Genomic DNA, 18,142 nt, shown 5'->3' with positions numbered 1-18,142 from the left:
CCGTCACACAAAATTATAGAGTATTGGAGTTGAAATGGATTTCAGAAACACTTGAGTGGTAACCAGCTTAGCATTCCTAAATGTGTTTATAAAAATATACAAGTTATTTTTAATGTTTTTTTAAATATATATATTTATTTATTTTAAAGTCTGGTATTGAATTGATAATTCATGGGCTTAATTGATTTTTTTAAAATATGTTTTAAGTTGTTGGTAGACTTTCATTTTATTTATTTGTATGCAATGCTGAGAATCAAACCCAGTGCCTCACACATGCCAGGCAAGTGCACTACTGCCCCAGACCCTTAATTGATTACTTTAAAGCTTAAGAAGCTGAAACTTTGCTATATAGAGCTCTATTTGAGAGAATCTGCTCTGTTCAGGACTTTCTCCTTCATTACAATTCTTCCATAGTTATTTCCCCTTTTGTCCCCTCTGAGTACTGTTTTTTGACTCTCCTTTTCCAAAAAATTATTGTTTTCAAGGCTTTATCCTCCTTATTGTTTTTTTCTGTATTTTTATTAGTGAGCTCATTTATCAAGTAGCTATGGCTATAAATTCAGTATCAATTTTGTAATCCTTCCAGAGTTCCTACCTCCAGTGCCAGTCTCCTACTAAATGTTCAGTAAATATTTGGTTGCTGGTTGAATTGGTTAGGAGACAGTAAGTAAATAAATGATGGCCTCTTATCTTGCTCCAACCTTTGCTATTAAACTGTTTTAAAAACATTATTACTTTAGTGTTTTTCCTCAAGAGCCACCTTCCCTAAGTGAACTTATCTTTCTTATAGTTCCATTCCTACTTAAACTTTTTCTAGCCAGTATCTGTTAGTAGTTCTGTCTTTATTTTTCAATCTGCTGACTTCCTGCTAAAATATAATCATCTTTTGAGTGTTTGATCACTCTTCTTTGTAGTCCAAATTCTTTTGTAGTGAACTTTTCCAAACCGAATTGTTTTTCCTCCAAAAGTTCTCACATTTATCCCTTTGTTTTCATTCTTCTATATACATACTCATGCCCATGTTGTTAGTGTGACTGCTACCCACTTTTTCTTCATCCCTAAATCATTTTGGACATAACCAATTTTTATAAAATATTGTTTTCCTATGTTATTTTCCCAAAGTCTGTAGAGCAAAAGGTTGAGAATCCTTTAATAATTAGATCATAAAGTGGTTAGAAGAAAAATGGGAATATCAGAAGAGAAGCACTGGGTATAAAATGTTTGTTTGAAAAGTTTACCAGATAGAGTAAACTGTTACCCGAAGACCTGAGAACCTAGGATCCAGGTATAAGTTTATTTTTTAAATTTGTTTTTAAGATAGACCAGAATATGTTAGAAGAATGAATCTTTATAATAAAGCCCATGCAAAATTATAGGGTAAAAGAATAATTGTGTAATTGAGATTTTTTTTGAGAAAGCAAGAAAAGACAATATCTTTTTTTTTTTTTTTTTTTTTGGTAGAAGAAACTTCTTTTAAGGATGAGAATACAGACATAAATAGAATGAATTGCTAAATAGAAACAAGTAGACATGATGGAGCTTTACCAGGTGATCTCATTCTTAACTCTTTGCATCCTTTTTGTTTGTCCTCAGCATGTTGACATAGCAGCATTACTGATAAAATATAACACATGTGTAAATGCAACAGATAAATGGGCATTTACTCCTCTCCATGAAGCAGCCCAGAAAGGAAGGACACAGTTATGTGCCCTACTCCTAGCACATGGCGCAGATCCAACTATGAAGAACCAAGAAGGTCAGACACCTTTAGATCTGGCAACAGTAAGTCCTTATTTCAGATATTCAGTATTGTGATTACAGTTTGAGAGTTAATGTTACTTTCTAGGGCTCAGCTATTTTATCTTTAGTAATGCTTCTTCTGCTTAGGACAAGAACAGATTTCCTTCTGAAATTTTTATATTATAATTTAAAACTGTTAAGACAAACTAAGCAGTAAGCTTAATTACCTTACCCTCTTAGCTTATAGGGCAAGGGACTGTGAATCATAGGAAACCATATTTGTAACATGTGTCCCCAAGGAATTACTATGATATAGCACAGCTGATATTTGTGGTAACATATTTATGAAATCATCAAAGAAAAATTCAGTCTAGATAGTATATTATTCTTATGAAAAGGGAAAAGTAAATTTTATACAAGTATTTTCAAAATCATGAATTAAATTTTTGTGATTAATATTATTTAATTGCTAAGTTAAACATTATATCGCCTTCCCTATACTTTTTGAAAATCATGGAAGTTAATTAATAGTCACAATAATTTATAATCTTTAAGCCAGAGATATTTTTCCATATTCTGTTTCATTTATGTATTGCTGAGCAGTAGACTATTTCACAGCACTTAATGGCTCTAAAATAATGATTTATTACCTCTCATGATTCTGAACAATAACTAGGAGGTTCTTACGATGAACTCACCTGGGGTCACTTGTGCAGCTGCACATGCCTGGTGACTAAAGCAGGAACATAAAAGATGGCTTCGCTCATATGCCTGGAGCCTTGGCATAAGTGACTAGAATTCTCTACGTCTCATCATTAAATATTCTTGATAGAATTTTTTTATAGGATGAGTATGCAGTCATCAAAAGGGAAAGGGCAAAAGCTGCCATTTCTCTTAAAGGCTAAGCCTAAAGACTCCTGTCATTCCTACCACATTCTGTTGTGCAGAGCAAGTTGTGAGGACAGCCCACGTTCAAAGATTTAGGGAAATAGGTGCCATTTTCTCTGGAGGGAGAAAAGAAGATTGTGTGGCCCCATTTGACCTACCACTGCCCTCCCTATGGCCACGAATCGTTTACATTTTCTCTCACATTCTAACTTTATTCACACTCATCCCAATGAGGGGACAGGTAGCTAGCTGTCACTGGTACATAGCAATTCCAGAATCCAGTCAGGCAAATATTATCAGAGCCATAATCCAGTCAGGCAAATATTATCAGAGCCATCTACTCTACAGTCAGGGAGTGGCCATTGATTAGGACACACTTCTGTACCCAGGAAGTGGTTTTCTGGAACTCTTGATTATGTCCTCTTTCCATAGATATGGCCCATATTTATACTTAAAAGGCTTTCTCAGCCTTCTGAGTGCTCCTAGAAATTTGGGGACCTTGAGTCATTCTTCATTTTGATTTGTCTATTCCCATTAGTCCCTCCTGGTATAATTCAGTTATAAATGTTTGAATTTCTTATCAAGTTATACGCCACTTCATCAGACAAAAGCCCCACCCACAAATTTCTTCTCAGCAAGTCCTCTCTAATTTGGATTCAAAGTCAAGGTCCTATGAGTCAATGTCCTTATGATTCTTAGAAGCACTTTCAGTACTAGCTGAGAACTCACAATCTCCCACCTTAAAGGCCTTGGTAAGACTTTTACCTGTAAATCCATGTCTCAGAATTGTATTTTTTTGTTTGTTTTTCACTCTGAGACCATGTGTTATTGTCAGCCCTCTGGATATGATCTTTGGTCTGAGGCTATTTTTTATTTTGAGAAATTTTTTGCTAGTAGAAAGGCTGTGGAGGAAAGACTAATTTTGTTTTCTAACCTAGCAATCTGGGTGAAAGTATTTCCTTAGAACTGAATAATTACTTTTTAGTTCATTTTTATCTTCCTGTGCTTTCTACATTCTCTAACACATTGTATGCCAATGTGGACAGACATTCTACTACACATTGGTCCCCCTTTCTTAAGTCTTCAATAGCAATTGCTTATTTTTCAACTTTCACTGGTAGTGACCATGCCAACTTTCATGCCTCCAGCCAAAGCCATGTCTTAGTTTTTTGTTACTACAACACCCACTTCCATGCCTGGTAGTCATTAAAGAAAAAATTCACAAAACATTTGGTGGTACTTGGTGAAAAACTTAACATTTATAATACAATATTTTTGTGTTTTCTTCATTTTTAGGCTGATGATATCAGAGCTTTGCTGATAGATGCCATGCCCCCTGAGGCCTTACCTACCTGTTTTAAGCCTCAAGCAACTGTAGTGAGTGCCTCTCTGATCTCACCAGCATCCACCCCTTCCTGCCTCTCTGCTGCTAGTAGCATAGATAACCTCACTGGCCCTTTAGCAGAGTTGGCAGTAGGAGGAGCCTCCAATGCAGGGGATGGTGCAGCTGGTACAGAAAGGAAGGAGGGAGAAGGTTAGTATAACCTGTGAACACTTACTTGTTTATACTTTAATGGAACAGATTCATTTTTTTCCCATTGGTAATGATTGAAAACTTCATTTAGAAATACCTTGTCTTTAAATTTGTATACACACATCACCTTAGAAGGAATGCTTCTTCATAGAAGGCTGCTAGGTTCCTCAGCATCTATTTTGTTTTTATTTATGTAAACTGTATGTCTGTCCATTGTGCTTGTAGTATGCATATGTGTGTACAGTATGTCTATTTCCAACTGTACTATCTTATTAAACTATTATGTGAATCTTATTCCTGAAATTACATCAGAAAAACAACTGAGAGGTCATTTAAAGAATGAAAAGTGAAACAGTAGCTGGTACATCTGGATTTTTAATTTTTTAGAAGCATTAAATTATCCTATATAATTCTGTATTCTAGTTCTATATACTAACTGTATTATTAGAATTAATACAAATACTTCTGCTGTGATAAAGTACTCTGCTTTTACTTCTCAACTAAATACGAGATAGCTTAATCTGAATTAAATTTATGTATTCTGAATTTTTTCATGCTGTGTAAAAATCATCTGCATAGCCAAGCATGTCCAAGAGCCATGACTTTAAACAGAAACATCTTTTAGATTCATAAAATTCTTTCCAGTAAATTTTATTTCTATTTTAGTTGCAGGTCTTGACATGAATATCAGCCAGTTCCTAAAAAGCCTTGGCCTTGAACACCTTCGGGATATCTTTGAAACAGAACAGGTAATTCTTTTATTTATATTTGAATCTTTTAAATATTAAGTTATTAATTGTCAGCCATTGTTTCTTTTTTGTTTATTAACAACTATTTTAATACTCGTAGCATTTCCCTAAAAGCCAGGGGAGCCCAAAATTTTATACTTCTCTCCAAAATTGTCTGTGTCTTTGTTATTTTATTTTATCTTTATAAACAGACCTGCTCAATACATTTTTATCAGTCATGAAAACTTAGATCATGAGAGGTGGGGATATAGTTCAATAGTAGAGCACTTATCTAGTACCACACACAAAAAAAAATCTTACACCATGAAACCACTTCAAAAGATTATTCTCAAAGTTGTCTTTTTTTGTTGTTGTTGCTATTGTTTGTTTAAAAAAATTGCATTCATTTCATTGCAGTTCCATGTATTAATTAGGATTCTGTTTATTCTGAGAAATTTTTTGCTGCTGTTTTTCTACAGAATTATGAGTTCTTAATACTGCATGCTTTTATACCATGGTTAGCATTAAGGATTGATGATAAGAACCTTACCTTAACAATTATTGATGTACATGGAAATGTAGAATGGGTGTTTAGAGGTCATTAAGTCATTCTCCTAGGTTCAAGAATCACCTTTTTAACATCCATGTCAGTCCTCCAGGCTGGAAAGATGATTTGTTAGAACTTGGGGCAAGTGTAATAGAATGGTTATAATTTAAAATATGTCAAGATCAGCCCCCATGTTTAATCCATTTGATTTAGATTTATGTTTACCCGTTCTAACAGAAATATATTCCTTCAGAAGTCTAAAATCAATATGGCTCAGGACTGCACACCCTACACAAACTTTAGGGGAGAAATTATTCCATGCCTCTTCTCAACTGCCTTGACTTTTCTCAAATTACTCTTCTCAAAGTCTCCTCTTCTGTCTTCATATTGCTACCTTCTCTGTGTCTGTCTTCTATGTGCTTATGAGGACATTTGGCATTGAGATTAGGGCCTACTCCTATAATACTGGTTGATCTCCACATCTCAAGACCTTAATTACATCTGGAAATATGTTTTTTCAAATAAAGTAACATTCACATTAATATAAATTAACATTAATATAAATACTACTGCTGTGATGAAGTACTCTGCTTCTGGAGATGAGAGCACAGACATCTCTTTTTAGGGTCACCAAAGTACTACAACATAATGTAGCCCTTCTTCTTAAGCCCTAGTCAAGTTATCATGGACTTTATCTTTCTAACTTGCCCTCTAGAAATCTTCCCTTATTTTAGGATAAATATAACCTACTCTTTCAATAATTCTTCATGTGACAGTTTCCAAATTGTTCATACCTTTGCTTCATACTGTTTTCTTTATAGGCAAATAATCAATTTTAATTGATTAAAATTAATATACTGTTAAGATTTTCTTCTGCTTTTTCTTACTTCTTTACACATACTTTTTTTTTTTTTTTAGATGTACGTAACACAATACCACATACCTTTATTTATTTTTTTTTTTTAATGTGGTGCTGAGGATTGAACCCAGTGCCTCACACATTCAAGGCAGGCGCTCTACTGCTGAGCCACAACCCCAGTCTCCCCACATGAATTTATTTATTATTATTTATCTTTAGTGATTTCAATAATCAGAATAGTTAAGTAGAAATAGTGTTGGACTAAAGGAAAACTTGATTCTAATTATTTTTTCCCTTTTACTAGCTGAGTTAAAAGACATTAACCTGGCGCTTCCCCTACCTGTAAAATCTAATAACTTGCAGATGTCCAGATAGTTAAAACTCCCAGTTATATTGTGCTTTTGTGCCAATTTTTAAAACATGCTTTAGTGAAGCATTATAATGGGTCTTTTTTGTGGTGGTGAGGACTTGATAGATTGGTATAAGAGTTTCTTTTTCTTACCATTTATTCATCCTCTGGTTCAGAGATTTCTTATGGGAATATTGTGTAAACACTAAGAATTCTTTTCCCATGTGCCTTCTTCAAAGATTTTTAGATTGTTATAAAAACATTATCCTTGCTGGGCACAGTGATGCACACCTGTAATCCCAGCAGCTTGGGAGAGGCAGGAGGATCTCAAGTTCAAAGCTCAAAATAAAAAATAAAAAGGGCTGGGGATTTAGCTCAGTATTAAAGCTCCCTGGCTTCAATCCCCAGTACCAAAGAAAACAAAAAACAATAACAAAAAACCATTATCCTCTGATATAGCCCCCATTATATCCCTTTAACCCAAATCATACCCATAATAATGGTGAAATTTCAAAAACATCTTCTCTTAATGAACAAGAGATCCTAATTAATCACAATTCCAGTTGGCTATTAAAAGTTTTTCAGTCAGCTTGCATTATAATTTTATTCCTTTTTTTTTTTTACTTTATTTTACTTATATTGTATTTTCTTTGTCAATACCTGACTTGCTGTGTCATGCTCATCTCATCTTATGGATTTTAATATTAAGTTCAGTCTTTTTTTTTTTTAATTCTTTTTTTAAAAAATATTTATTTATTTTTTAGTTTTCGGCGGAAATAACATCTTTGTTTGTATGTGGTGCTGAGGATCGAACCCAGGTCGCACGCATGCCAGGCGAGCGCACTACCGCTTGAGCCACATCCTCAGCCCATAAGTTCAGTCTTTCATTCAGTTCTTCTGATAGCTTATCCCATTTTCATCAGTTTGATTCTTTTTTTCACTGCAGTTTTGTTTTGAGTAAATATTTGCTTGATTTTCTTTTTGCCCAAATAATTTCTTTATCTTTTTCTTAATATGTTGACTGTAGTATTTAAGTATATTATCTAGCACAGTTTCATTTCTTCAGACCAGCCTTGCTTTGTTTATATAAAACTGTTTGACTGTTTTCTGACCCCGTTGTCAAGCAGTCAGTTTTATTTCAGTTGCAGATATTATCTAAACTTCAGTTATAAAGTGGTAAATTCAGAAGCTTTTTCCATAACTTACCCTTAGATTTTTTCTGAAATATTCTTAACTGGTCAGTAATATGTGACAGTGATTAAGATGTTTGCAAAATGAGAGAAGTGAGGCTACAATCATTGTGTCTATTTAATTCCGATCTGTTTATCTTAAGCAAGGGAACGAGTCTGTTTCCTGAGACTCTTCAGAGTATCAGCTTCACCTCTCTCACAGTTTTCTTTCAGAAGTCTCTGAATATTGTCTTGTTTCACAGATATTTTACCAGGTTCTATATTAAATAATATGTACCTATATCCCTTATAGTTGTTTGAACATAGTACCAGGATGACTTTGGTTCTAAGTAGCTTCCTACTTAGAGTACTTTCTATGGGAAAGACAAATTTAATGTGAACTGTAATTCCTGGAACTTAAATGCCGTGACTTAGAAGATTGTGGGTGTATTTGTGGTCATCCTGTATATTTTCTTAGAAAATGACCATATAAATTTTTATTTAAGATTTTTGAAGACAAAGGCTTAGACTCACTAAATTTATTGTGAACATAATTCAAGATTAGTTCTTATTACTGCTGCTCTAGCCTGCTGTCTTTTTTAAGCCCAAATAAAAGAAAGGTCTTTTCATTTAAAACTCCCTTCTTCTGTCCTTACCCTAGGTAAAATGAACAGATCTTAGAAGCAGGAGGCAACCCTACTAGAAGTGACATCTGCTTTATATGCAGCTTGATTTTAGCTCATAAAGGAATATTCCTTATTCTGAAGATTATAATTTGGGGGCTGGGGTTGTGGCTCAAGTGGTAGAGTGCTCGCCTAGCATGCATGAGGCACTGGGTTCAATCCTCAGCACCACATAAAAATTAATTGTAGATATTGTATCCACCTAAAACTAAAAAATAAACATTAAAAAAAGATTATAATTTTACTTTAATGAGTGCTACATATAAATAACTAGCCCAGCAAACTTATGATTTCCTGGATATAACTAAGTGAAGGCTTAAAAAAAGAATAAAGATGTTCAGAAAGGTATTCTTAGCAGTTTATAAGATTGTAAAAACCCTACATCTTTGAACAGTATGTCTAAAATCAACTAACCTGCTTTCCTTACAGTTTATTTCATTGATACAGTAATATCATAGTTACCCAACTTAAGAATTTTGAAAGATCTTTAATTACTTTTTTATTTTTTAAAACTATTTCTTTTTATTGAGGCCATTAGTTCTGCCTTTAAAATTGCTCTCAGGTTCATTTCTTTCATATCTTGTTCCAAGTCACCCTTCCTTCCAAGCCTGCCCTTCATAATGCCACCAGTGTCATCTTGAAATACAACTTAATTATGTTAGTCTGCTAAAAACACTTCCCAGGGCCTTTTTGTTACCATCTAAACTCCTTAACTCAGTATTCTAAGAGTTGTTTTAGAATTAAGTGAAATGCTTATTTCCCTTTTAAAAGAAATACTTAGCATATAAGAGATACTCATTAAACATTTTATGGATAAATGAATAAACAAATCTAAATTCCCTTGTTTGTTATTTAAGGTTTCTACTAGCCAACTGCCTGGTAAATATGGGTATAAATTGGGCACCATGTAACTCAAAACAACTAAATTTAGTGTGTGTATGTGTGTAGTTAAGGTTAGCTTTCTAGCCATCTCTTTTCAGAAATAAGAACAGGAAAAAGAAAGAAATGGCTATATATCTCAGATCTTCTAATATTTGTCAAGCAGATATGATATGTCAAACATCTTGTACTTTTTTTTCCTTTTTTGAAGTGCTGGGAATTGAACCCAGGACCTCACATATTGTTAGGCATATGCTTTACCGCTTTCTAAATCCCCACCCTCTCAGCTCTTTTGTGTACTATCTTTACAGGATTTTGGAGCTTGCATTTCCTCATGAGGTCATTAATAGTACTTTCATGGTTCCTTGTGAGGTTAAAAGAAGTAAAAGTTAAATGAAGTGCTTTGAACTGCACTTAATAGATTGCAAGCACAAATATTGGGTGAATGAACGGTGGAACTGCAAGAATAATATATATTCAATTACAAGTATATGAAGTTGGCCCTTTTTTCTTTTTCAGATTCCAAATGGTAACTATTTCTGGATTTTTCCTGTCTTTCTATGCAACTTAATATATATTTTCTTGGATTACATCAAATTGGACCAATGCCAATATAGCATAGGTGTATTAGTAGTCCACTGCTGTGTAACAGAAATTATTCCAAAATACTGTGGCTTAAAATAACAAACATTTATTGTCTCACAATATTTGTGGGTTAAGAATCCAATCATAGCTTAGTTGGGTGCCTCAAGGTCTCTCAAAAATTAAGCTGTCAGGGGCTGTGGCTCAGTGACAGAGTACTTGCCTTGTACATGTGAGGCACTCCATCCTCAGCACCGCATAAAATAAATAAATAAGTAAAACAAAGGTATTATGTCCATGTTCATCTAAAAAAAAATTTTTTTTTAATTAAGCTGTCAGCCATAACTGCATTCTAATCTGGAAACCCAACTGGCAAACATCAGGATCTACTTCTAAGTTCACTAACATTTTTAACTGGCTTTGATTCCTTACCTGTGGGCCTTGCACAGGGTGACTTTATGACATGCATATTACCTATCGCTACTTGACAATACCACAAATTTATCAGCTTAAAATAACACACATTTGTGGAATAAGAATGTGCCCTGCTTAGTTGTGTCTTCTTGCTTCAGAGTCTCTCAGAGGCTGCCATCAAGATTTTAGCCAGCAATGATAACTGAAGACTCAATTGGGTCAGGCGTGTAATCCCAGCAGTTCAGGAGGCTGAGGCAAGGAGGGTTTCAAGTTAACAGCCAACCTCAGCAATTTAGCAAGGCTTTAAGCAACTTAGTGAGACCCTGTCTCTAAATAAAAATATTAAAAGGGCTGGGGATGTGGTTCAGTAGTTAAGAGCTTCTGAGTTCAATCCCCAGTAACAAAACAAAAAAAAAAGAAAGAAAGAAGGGAAGAATTTTAAAAAAAAAGGCTCAATTGGGAAGGGATCTCCTTCCAGGTTCACATGTTATTGGTAGAATTCAACCTGTTGAACTGAAGGCCTTATTACCATGTGGCCTCTCTAATATGACTTTTTTTTGTTTTTTTTTTTAATCAGCAAAGGAGAGAGAGGGTCTGGTAGTTACCATCCCATCATCTTTGCTTTATTTTCTTGGTAAAAGTAAGTCACAAGGTAAACCCACACTCTAGGAGAAGGAACACACAAAGGTATGAACATAAGAAGTTAGGGGTGCTGGGGATATAGCTCACTTGGTAGAGTGCTTGCCTCACATGCACAAGGCCCTGGGTTCAATCCCCAGCACCAAAAAAAAAAAAAGTTGGTAATCATGGCATCCATCTGCCCCACATGGCAGCTAGTTTCCCCCAGATGAGCAATCCATGAAATGAACACCTAGGAGAGAAGCCACACAGACTTTTTGTAAACCAGTGTAAAAAGCAATATCTATTACTTCTGCCATATTATATTTGTTAGAAATTAGTAAGTTTAGCCCACACTTATGAGGAAGGAATTTCAATCAGGACACAAATACTAGGAGGCATGTTAGAGTTTGTTTTGCTTTCTACAGTAGAGACTTCCTCTAAACCCTTCTTTCTAAACTAAATGCCTTGCAGGTATCAATCTGTCAGTGCGTTTTGTTGGTTAGGGTGGTTTGTCAGGGTTTTTTTTATTCATTGTATGGCTAGAACTCTAAGAAGGACAAATATTGAACATTGTGCATTACTAATTTAGAATATCGTTGAAAATAGTGCGATTTTTCCCCCCAACATGGTTTCTGCTTCCTTCATATATACATTACATGTATCAATTGAGAAAATGAGGAGTCTTTGAGTTGAAATTACCACATAACTATGAGATCCTGCTTTTTTGTCAACCTTACAAAAACTGATGTTTAGAACATTTAGAAGAAAAAATAGCATATCAATAACACAGCTTGCAAATTATATTAAATCATATCTAGCTAAATGCAAATCATATCTAGCTAAAAATGTAAAGACCCCTTTTATTTTGTGAACTATTCTTTTTTTCAAAAATGAGTTTTTCAGAATTGCCACTGTTTTAAAAGCTCTGCTGAAAACTTCCTTTGGGTGATTGGAAGTGAATTGCCCATTTTGTGCAATGGAGTAATTATTTCTTAAATGGCCACTTAGAAGCAATATAGTAAATTACTTCAAAGAATGAGTGATATAATGTATGATCACTGCACAGAGATGATCAGACTCATTATATAATCTTTCACTCTGATGATAAAAATCAGCAGAGCTCTAGGCCTAATTTGTCAGGTTTTTGAATGCTATATGCAAGTCTAAAGGAAGAAAAAAGCTATGGGTAAATTTGAGTTAGAGAAAGAGTATCTATAAAAGGATTTCTATTTTCCAAGGAAAGAGACATCAAAGGCTAATCTTGTAAACTAGTACATGAATATCACAGGGCCTACCTCTGGATGGAAAATAACAGGTTCAGCTTTCAGGAAATGTGGCTGAGATTTCATCCTGTGTATTCAGAACACTGCCACTGGGTGGTAGTAGAGTCACAGTTACTTTAGTCCACAAAAGTTTTAGGTAATTTTGAGCCAACTAATCATCTCCATCTACAGGGATAAATACCAAAAATTTTTAAAGACCACTCTTCTATGCAAAAAATAGACTGTGAGGCCCAGGGGTTGTTAAGTCTGAAAATTTATGAGAGTTTAAAAACCACCTACTCTCCTTTTTGTAAGCCAAATTGGAGTTTTTAATACAGCTTCTCTATGTTCTATAATCTAATTTAATACTTCATAGCTAAATCTCTCTCCTTTCTAAGGCAACCTATTCCTGAATTTACTATTTCTTAGCACTGGGAAGTTCTTTTGCCTAACATCTGCTTATCTAAGACTGCTAATTCCTTTTTCTGCATTCTGTTTAATTTTACCATGCACGTCTCCCTTTCCTCGCTATTCATTTCCTTTAACTGCTGGATACTAGGATCTTGAATGTCTCCACTTTCAATCTACTGATCCTACCTATATCTGGAGGCGAGCAGAAGATAGAATTTAACAATCAAAAAGAAATAACAGCAGTGTTCATTTTATATTTCTGAGATGCTTTTATTCTTCATCAACTAAAAGCCAATTAAGGAATATTTCAAGTAAGAAAAAGAGCTGTTAAAATTATCAAGGCGACATTTAAGAAAATTATCAGATCATGTTTATATAGGAAACAAAAGTTTAATTTGTATGGTAGTTATAGCAATGTAGACAAATGGAAGAGCTTTTGTCTTCTAAAGAGCTGTTAAGATTTAGCTACTATTTTTTTTTTTCATTTTTCAGATTACATTAGATGTTTTGGCTGATATGGGTCATGAAGAATTGAAAGAAATAGGCATCAATGCATATGGACACCGCCACAAATTAATCAAAGGAGTAGAAAGACTTTTAGGTGGACAGCAAGGTAAGCTATTCAGAAAATAATTTCAGATTAGTGATATAAGTTAAACGTCAGGGCTGGCACCAGCCCAGGCAGTCTGTCCACAGAGTCCATGCAATGTAATATTGGTACAGTACCTCTTGCCTTCCCATCTCAGTCATTTGCATTGTATTCTCACTGTCTTCAAAAATCTGAAAGTCATTCTCCTTTCTCTCTGTATACTTTATATCCTAAATTTCTCTGCAATCTCTATACTTCTGTCTTTTCCCACTACTTTCACTTAACCACGCTCCCATCACTCTTCTGAACTGTCCCAACCACTCTCCAGCTTGTTACCAACCTTCACCTTTGCCTCCCTCCAGTACCTTCTCTACACTGTAACCAGAGGACTTTTCAAAATGAAGGTATGATCACATTATTCCATTCCTTTAAAACCCTTCAATAGGGTTTGTTGCTTTTAGAATAAAATCTGACACTTATAACCTAGCTGTTCATAATGTGACCTCTCTTTCTTATCTCTTAATGAACTTTTCTCCCTCCCTCATGACTGTCAGCTCAGTCTTTTCCCATTGTCCTTTGCTGTTACAGGCCTCTTATCTTTCTCTTTCTCTTTTTATATTTATTTGTTAAATATACTTTCACAGTAGGAAAGCAGAGGAAGAGAAATGAAACAACTTGAATTAGTTAATTTATAGAATTGATAAAAATTTAACAGTGGCATGAAACTAAGGAAGTTTTAAATTTGAGTCTTATTTATCTATATTTTAAATTATCCATGAAATTAACAAGGATAATGTATTATAAAGCTATTATAAGTGACCATTTCAAGCTCTCCCCAAAAAATTTTTAGAGGACAATTTTATATTTTAAATCTGCTACATTGCTATATTTAGAACCTGAATATTCATTGCTATATTCAGAGCCTAAATAGTATGGACTTAAGTTTTATATGTTAATTTTTCTCTCCTACAGGAACCAATCCTTATTTGACTTTTCACTGTGTAAATCAGGGAACTATTTTGCTAGATCTTGCTCCAGAAGATAAAGAATATCAGTCAGTAGAAGAAGAGGTAATGAACATTAAAAGTTTATAATTCTTTTTTCCTGAAACCTGTGATTAAACCTATTTTTCTAGGAGACATAAGATCATCTTGTATTGCTTTCTGGTCTCTTGATTATTATTTAGTATCCTTTAGCCAATGTAATAGAATATAGCAAAATTGAAATATGACTTTGGGTTAGGACCATGTCACATTGCTTTCATATCATAAACCTAGGTTGTTCAGGGTATGGGGCAGGTCTGTTATTTTATATTCCAGAGTTTTCCTTGAAACTCATGCAAGTAAGGCTCTTATTAGAACTATTTTCTTATATTAGAATACTACCTAAGATTGATGTGGAGTGACAGTCTTGCCTCATAGATGCGAATATCTTCTAATTTGTATTTTCATGCAGTTATAATATACAGAATTTTCATATATGCTTCAGACGTGTGCCACATAATTTTGAAGTGCATTTCATTCCTCCAGGCACAATTATTTTAAGCACCATAGTAAGGCTGTTTCTGTGAACCTCCTGGTAGATAGAAGGCATAGATGATTCCCTCTCTTCAGAAAGTTTATGCCTCTCTTATTACTGATAATAAATGAAGTGCCTAATTCCATTATTGTAAATCAGCTGCCCAATTTCATTATTATGCAAATACTAAGCATAAAGCATATGTTTACATTTATTTGTTTGTTTTTTGTTTTTTTTTTAATCAACGCTCATACAATTTCCATTCCCACACTAGGAAATTACATTAGAGAACTCAAGAACATTACTCACTAAGAGAAGTCTTTCAGCTCATACTTAGTCACCATATCAAGAAAATATCACATCTTCTAGTGTTTTATTGCCTAATTATCCTTCCAGTAGTCAATTCAGATGATGTAAAATTTGTTGACTATCTTCCCAAAAGGAGCAGTGAATAGAGAATTCACTCTATGAATCAGTTCTGTCAGAAACTTTTTTTTTTTTTTTGTATTTTTGTTGCTGTTGTTTTTGTTGTTTTTAATGCAGTGACGGAGATTGAGCCTGGCAAGTATCCATACAAAATAACTGTTTTACCTTTGAGCTACATCCCCAGCCCAAGACACTTGGGTTTTTAAAACGTTTTCTTTTTGATAATTACTTTTTGTTTGTAGAGTGGAAGAACAGAGAAACAAAAAATGCACAAATTTAATGTTTATGACTTCTCTCACCAGAAATACTTATCCATTAAGTTTGTTGACCAATTTATAGTGAACTCCTATTTATTAGTACCAGATATTAGACTTACCATATAGAAAATTGACATGTTGAAGACAACAGAAAGAATATCTTTAGAATTATACACTAGCATATTTTTACTGTTAATTATTTTTTTCTATAGATGCAGAGTACCATTCGAGAACACAGAGATGGTGGCAATGCTGGTGGCATTTTCAACAGATACAATGTCATTCGAGTAAGTTCAAAAACTTTTATGGTGTAAATTAGATTTTAAGGCTTGCCTGAAAATTCTTGACGATTAAAATTTTGCTTTAAAAACTCATATTTTCAAACTGTCAAAGATAATTACTTATACCCAGAGATAAAGTGTCATTGTCCTCAATACAATATAATCTCCAATCCCTTTGAGACACCCTGAAAGCATTAAAGCTGCAAGCAGAAAGCTGTATCAGTCTGAACTGATGACTCTTGTATGAATGTGCGTCTCCTAACTTATATGTAAATTCAGACCATAGCTGATGGTAATTTTTTTTTAATCATTTGAAAGTAGCATTTAAGGCTTAGATTGTCAATCTCCTTGAGTCAATGATACCAGAATACATATATCTCTTAATCTTAGTATCATAATTTAAAATATGGAATTAAGTAACTATTATTTACTTTTTTCAGAGGGGTATTATGAAGATGAATAAAATCTGTTGAGAATGAATTTAACTCCTTAAGTTATGGATCTGTGGAAATTATACTGGTACATGTCATAATTACCCAGCAAACTTTTTTAGAAACATGGATTTCTAGGCCCCTATCTTATAAAATTTATTAAGTCTAGGGAGGAACCTAGAAATAACCTTTTGAAGCAAGAACCTGGTGTGGTATGGAATAAGTAAAAACTTTTAACTAAAAATTTGTCACTAAAAGCTAGCACATTAACAGAATTCCACTGACATGGCAACTTTTTCCTTTGTTTATTTAGGTACCATAGATGGAACCCAGGGATGCTCTATCACTGAGCTACATTAAATTCCCGGCCATTTTTATTTTTTAATTTGTGTCAGGGTCTAACTAAGTTGCAGAGGCTGGCCTCAAACTCTGTCCTCCTGCCTCGGCCTCCCAAGTCGCTGGGCTTTACAGGTGTGCACCACCATGCCTGGCAACCTTATCTTTTTAAATAATGTCTTAAACAAATAGATCTAAAAAAAAATTTGATACCCCCATCTCTGGCTAAAGGAAAGCATAGTTTTCATTTTAAATCATAGACTTTTATTTTGCTAATAATTAGCTACTTTGTTCTTCATCCATAAAGATTCAGAAGGTTGTCAACAAGAAATTGAGGGAACGATTCTGTCACAGACAAAAAGAAGTATCTGAAGAGAATCACAACCATCACAATGAGCGCATGTTATTTCATGGTGAGTAGCATGCAATTATTATAGACATCCCTCTGGGCTTTTGCAAAATTAATAAAGTGAGAAAGTTACATGATTGACTATATTACAATTGTGTTAAAATTGCTTGTTTTGGTTTTCTTTTTTCAGCCCAAATGATTGTTTGTACTGGGTTTCTAATGCATTACATGTTAGTACAGGCTTTCCAAGGCATATGCAATGAAAATAATTTCTCAGATTATTTCAGAACTTCAGTTGAGCAAGTTGAGCCATCTAGTTATTTTTTGTTGTAATTTGTTACATGCAAATAGCATGTAAAATAGTCTGTTTTCATAGCCACATTGCACTTTGCTGTCTAAAAATCCCATGCCATCTGCAAAATCCATGTTAATTATACAATTCTAATACATTAAAATAACTTATAATAGGCCAAAATAAACTTTTCATGTATGCATTATTTCTTAATATTAACTCTCAGTTCAGATAGAATGAAGTTAATTGGAATTCCAGAAAAGTGCTCAAAGACTAATCTTTGTTTTTCTGTTTTTAGGTTCTCCATTCATTAATGCCATTATTCATAAAGGCTTTGATGAGCGTCATGCATATATAGGAGGAATGTTTGGAGCTGGGATTTATTTTGCTGAAAACTCCTCAAAAAGCAACCAGTATGTTTATGGGATTGGAGGAGGAACAGGCTGCCCCACACACAAAGACAGGTCATGTTATATATGTCATAGGTGAGCATCCTACCTATAGTGTAACAGTGGCTACCATCAACTAACCTGATTAGTTTTGGGGGCTCTGCAGAAGTCACGGGTTATCCTTGAATCTCACTTCTAATAAGTAAGGCTTAGCGGTGAGGTAAGAACAGCTGACCACCTTCTCCTCTAATAGGAGCAATGATGGCAAAGCTAATACCACGTAAAAACCAGATACATGTATACCAACCATGAATTGTAATGAACCTCCCTGCATCTGGGCTTTTCTCCCTGATGTTCACGTGCCTTTCTTCTTAATCAAGACAAGACTGAAAATGACTTCTACAGAACAAAGACACTCCAGTTCTCATCACATTTGAACTAAGACAACTTCTGTAAACAAGGAGGCTCTTTAATTTGCTTCTGAGCTTGCTAGTGAATTGTTCACATTAGGACAGGACATATAATTAACCTTGAAAAGTTCAACTTTAAAATATCAACTTTGCAATTAGTGACAGTCAAATGAACATCAGAATTTTAAATAGGATTTT

General features: G+C 34.2%; 1 protein-coding gene across 2 annotated transcripts in view; it reads left to right on the top strand.

Moving 5' to 3' along the window:
• Tnks (tankyrase) overlaps positions 1–18,142 on the top strand; it is a 207,707-nt gene that overhangs the window by 175,705 nt on the left and 13,860 nt on the right. For both annotated transcript variants that reach the window (XM_027922696.3, XM_027922695.3), the window contains exons 18-25: positions 1,594–1,782; positions 3,925–4,162; positions 4,829–4,911; positions 13,159–13,279; positions 14,228–14,325; positions 15,669–15,743; positions 16,812–16,917; positions 17,444–17,630. In XM_027922696.3, the coding sequence (XP_027778497.1) occupies positions 1,594–1,782; positions 3,925–4,162; positions 4,829–4,911; positions 13,159–13,279; positions 14,228–14,325; positions 15,669–15,743; positions 16,812–16,917; positions 17,444–17,630 (1,097 nt within the window). The remainder of the gene's footprint in view (positions 1–1,593; positions 1,783–3,924; positions 4,163–4,828; positions 4,912–13,158; positions 13,280–14,227; positions 14,326–15,668; positions 15,744–16,811; positions 16,918–17,443; positions 17,631–18,142) is intronic.

This window comes from Marmota flaviventris, chromosome 3 (assembly GCF_047511675.1).
Source record: "Marmota flaviventris isolate mMarFla1 chromosome 3, mMarFla1.hap1, whole genome shotgun sequence".
Taxonomy (NCBI): Eukaryota; Metazoa; Chordata; class Mammalia; order Rodentia; family Sciuridae; genus Marmota; species Marmota flaviventris.
Note: the sequence above shows the minus strand (reverse complement) of the source record. Positions and strands in the feature narration are given on the sequence as shown.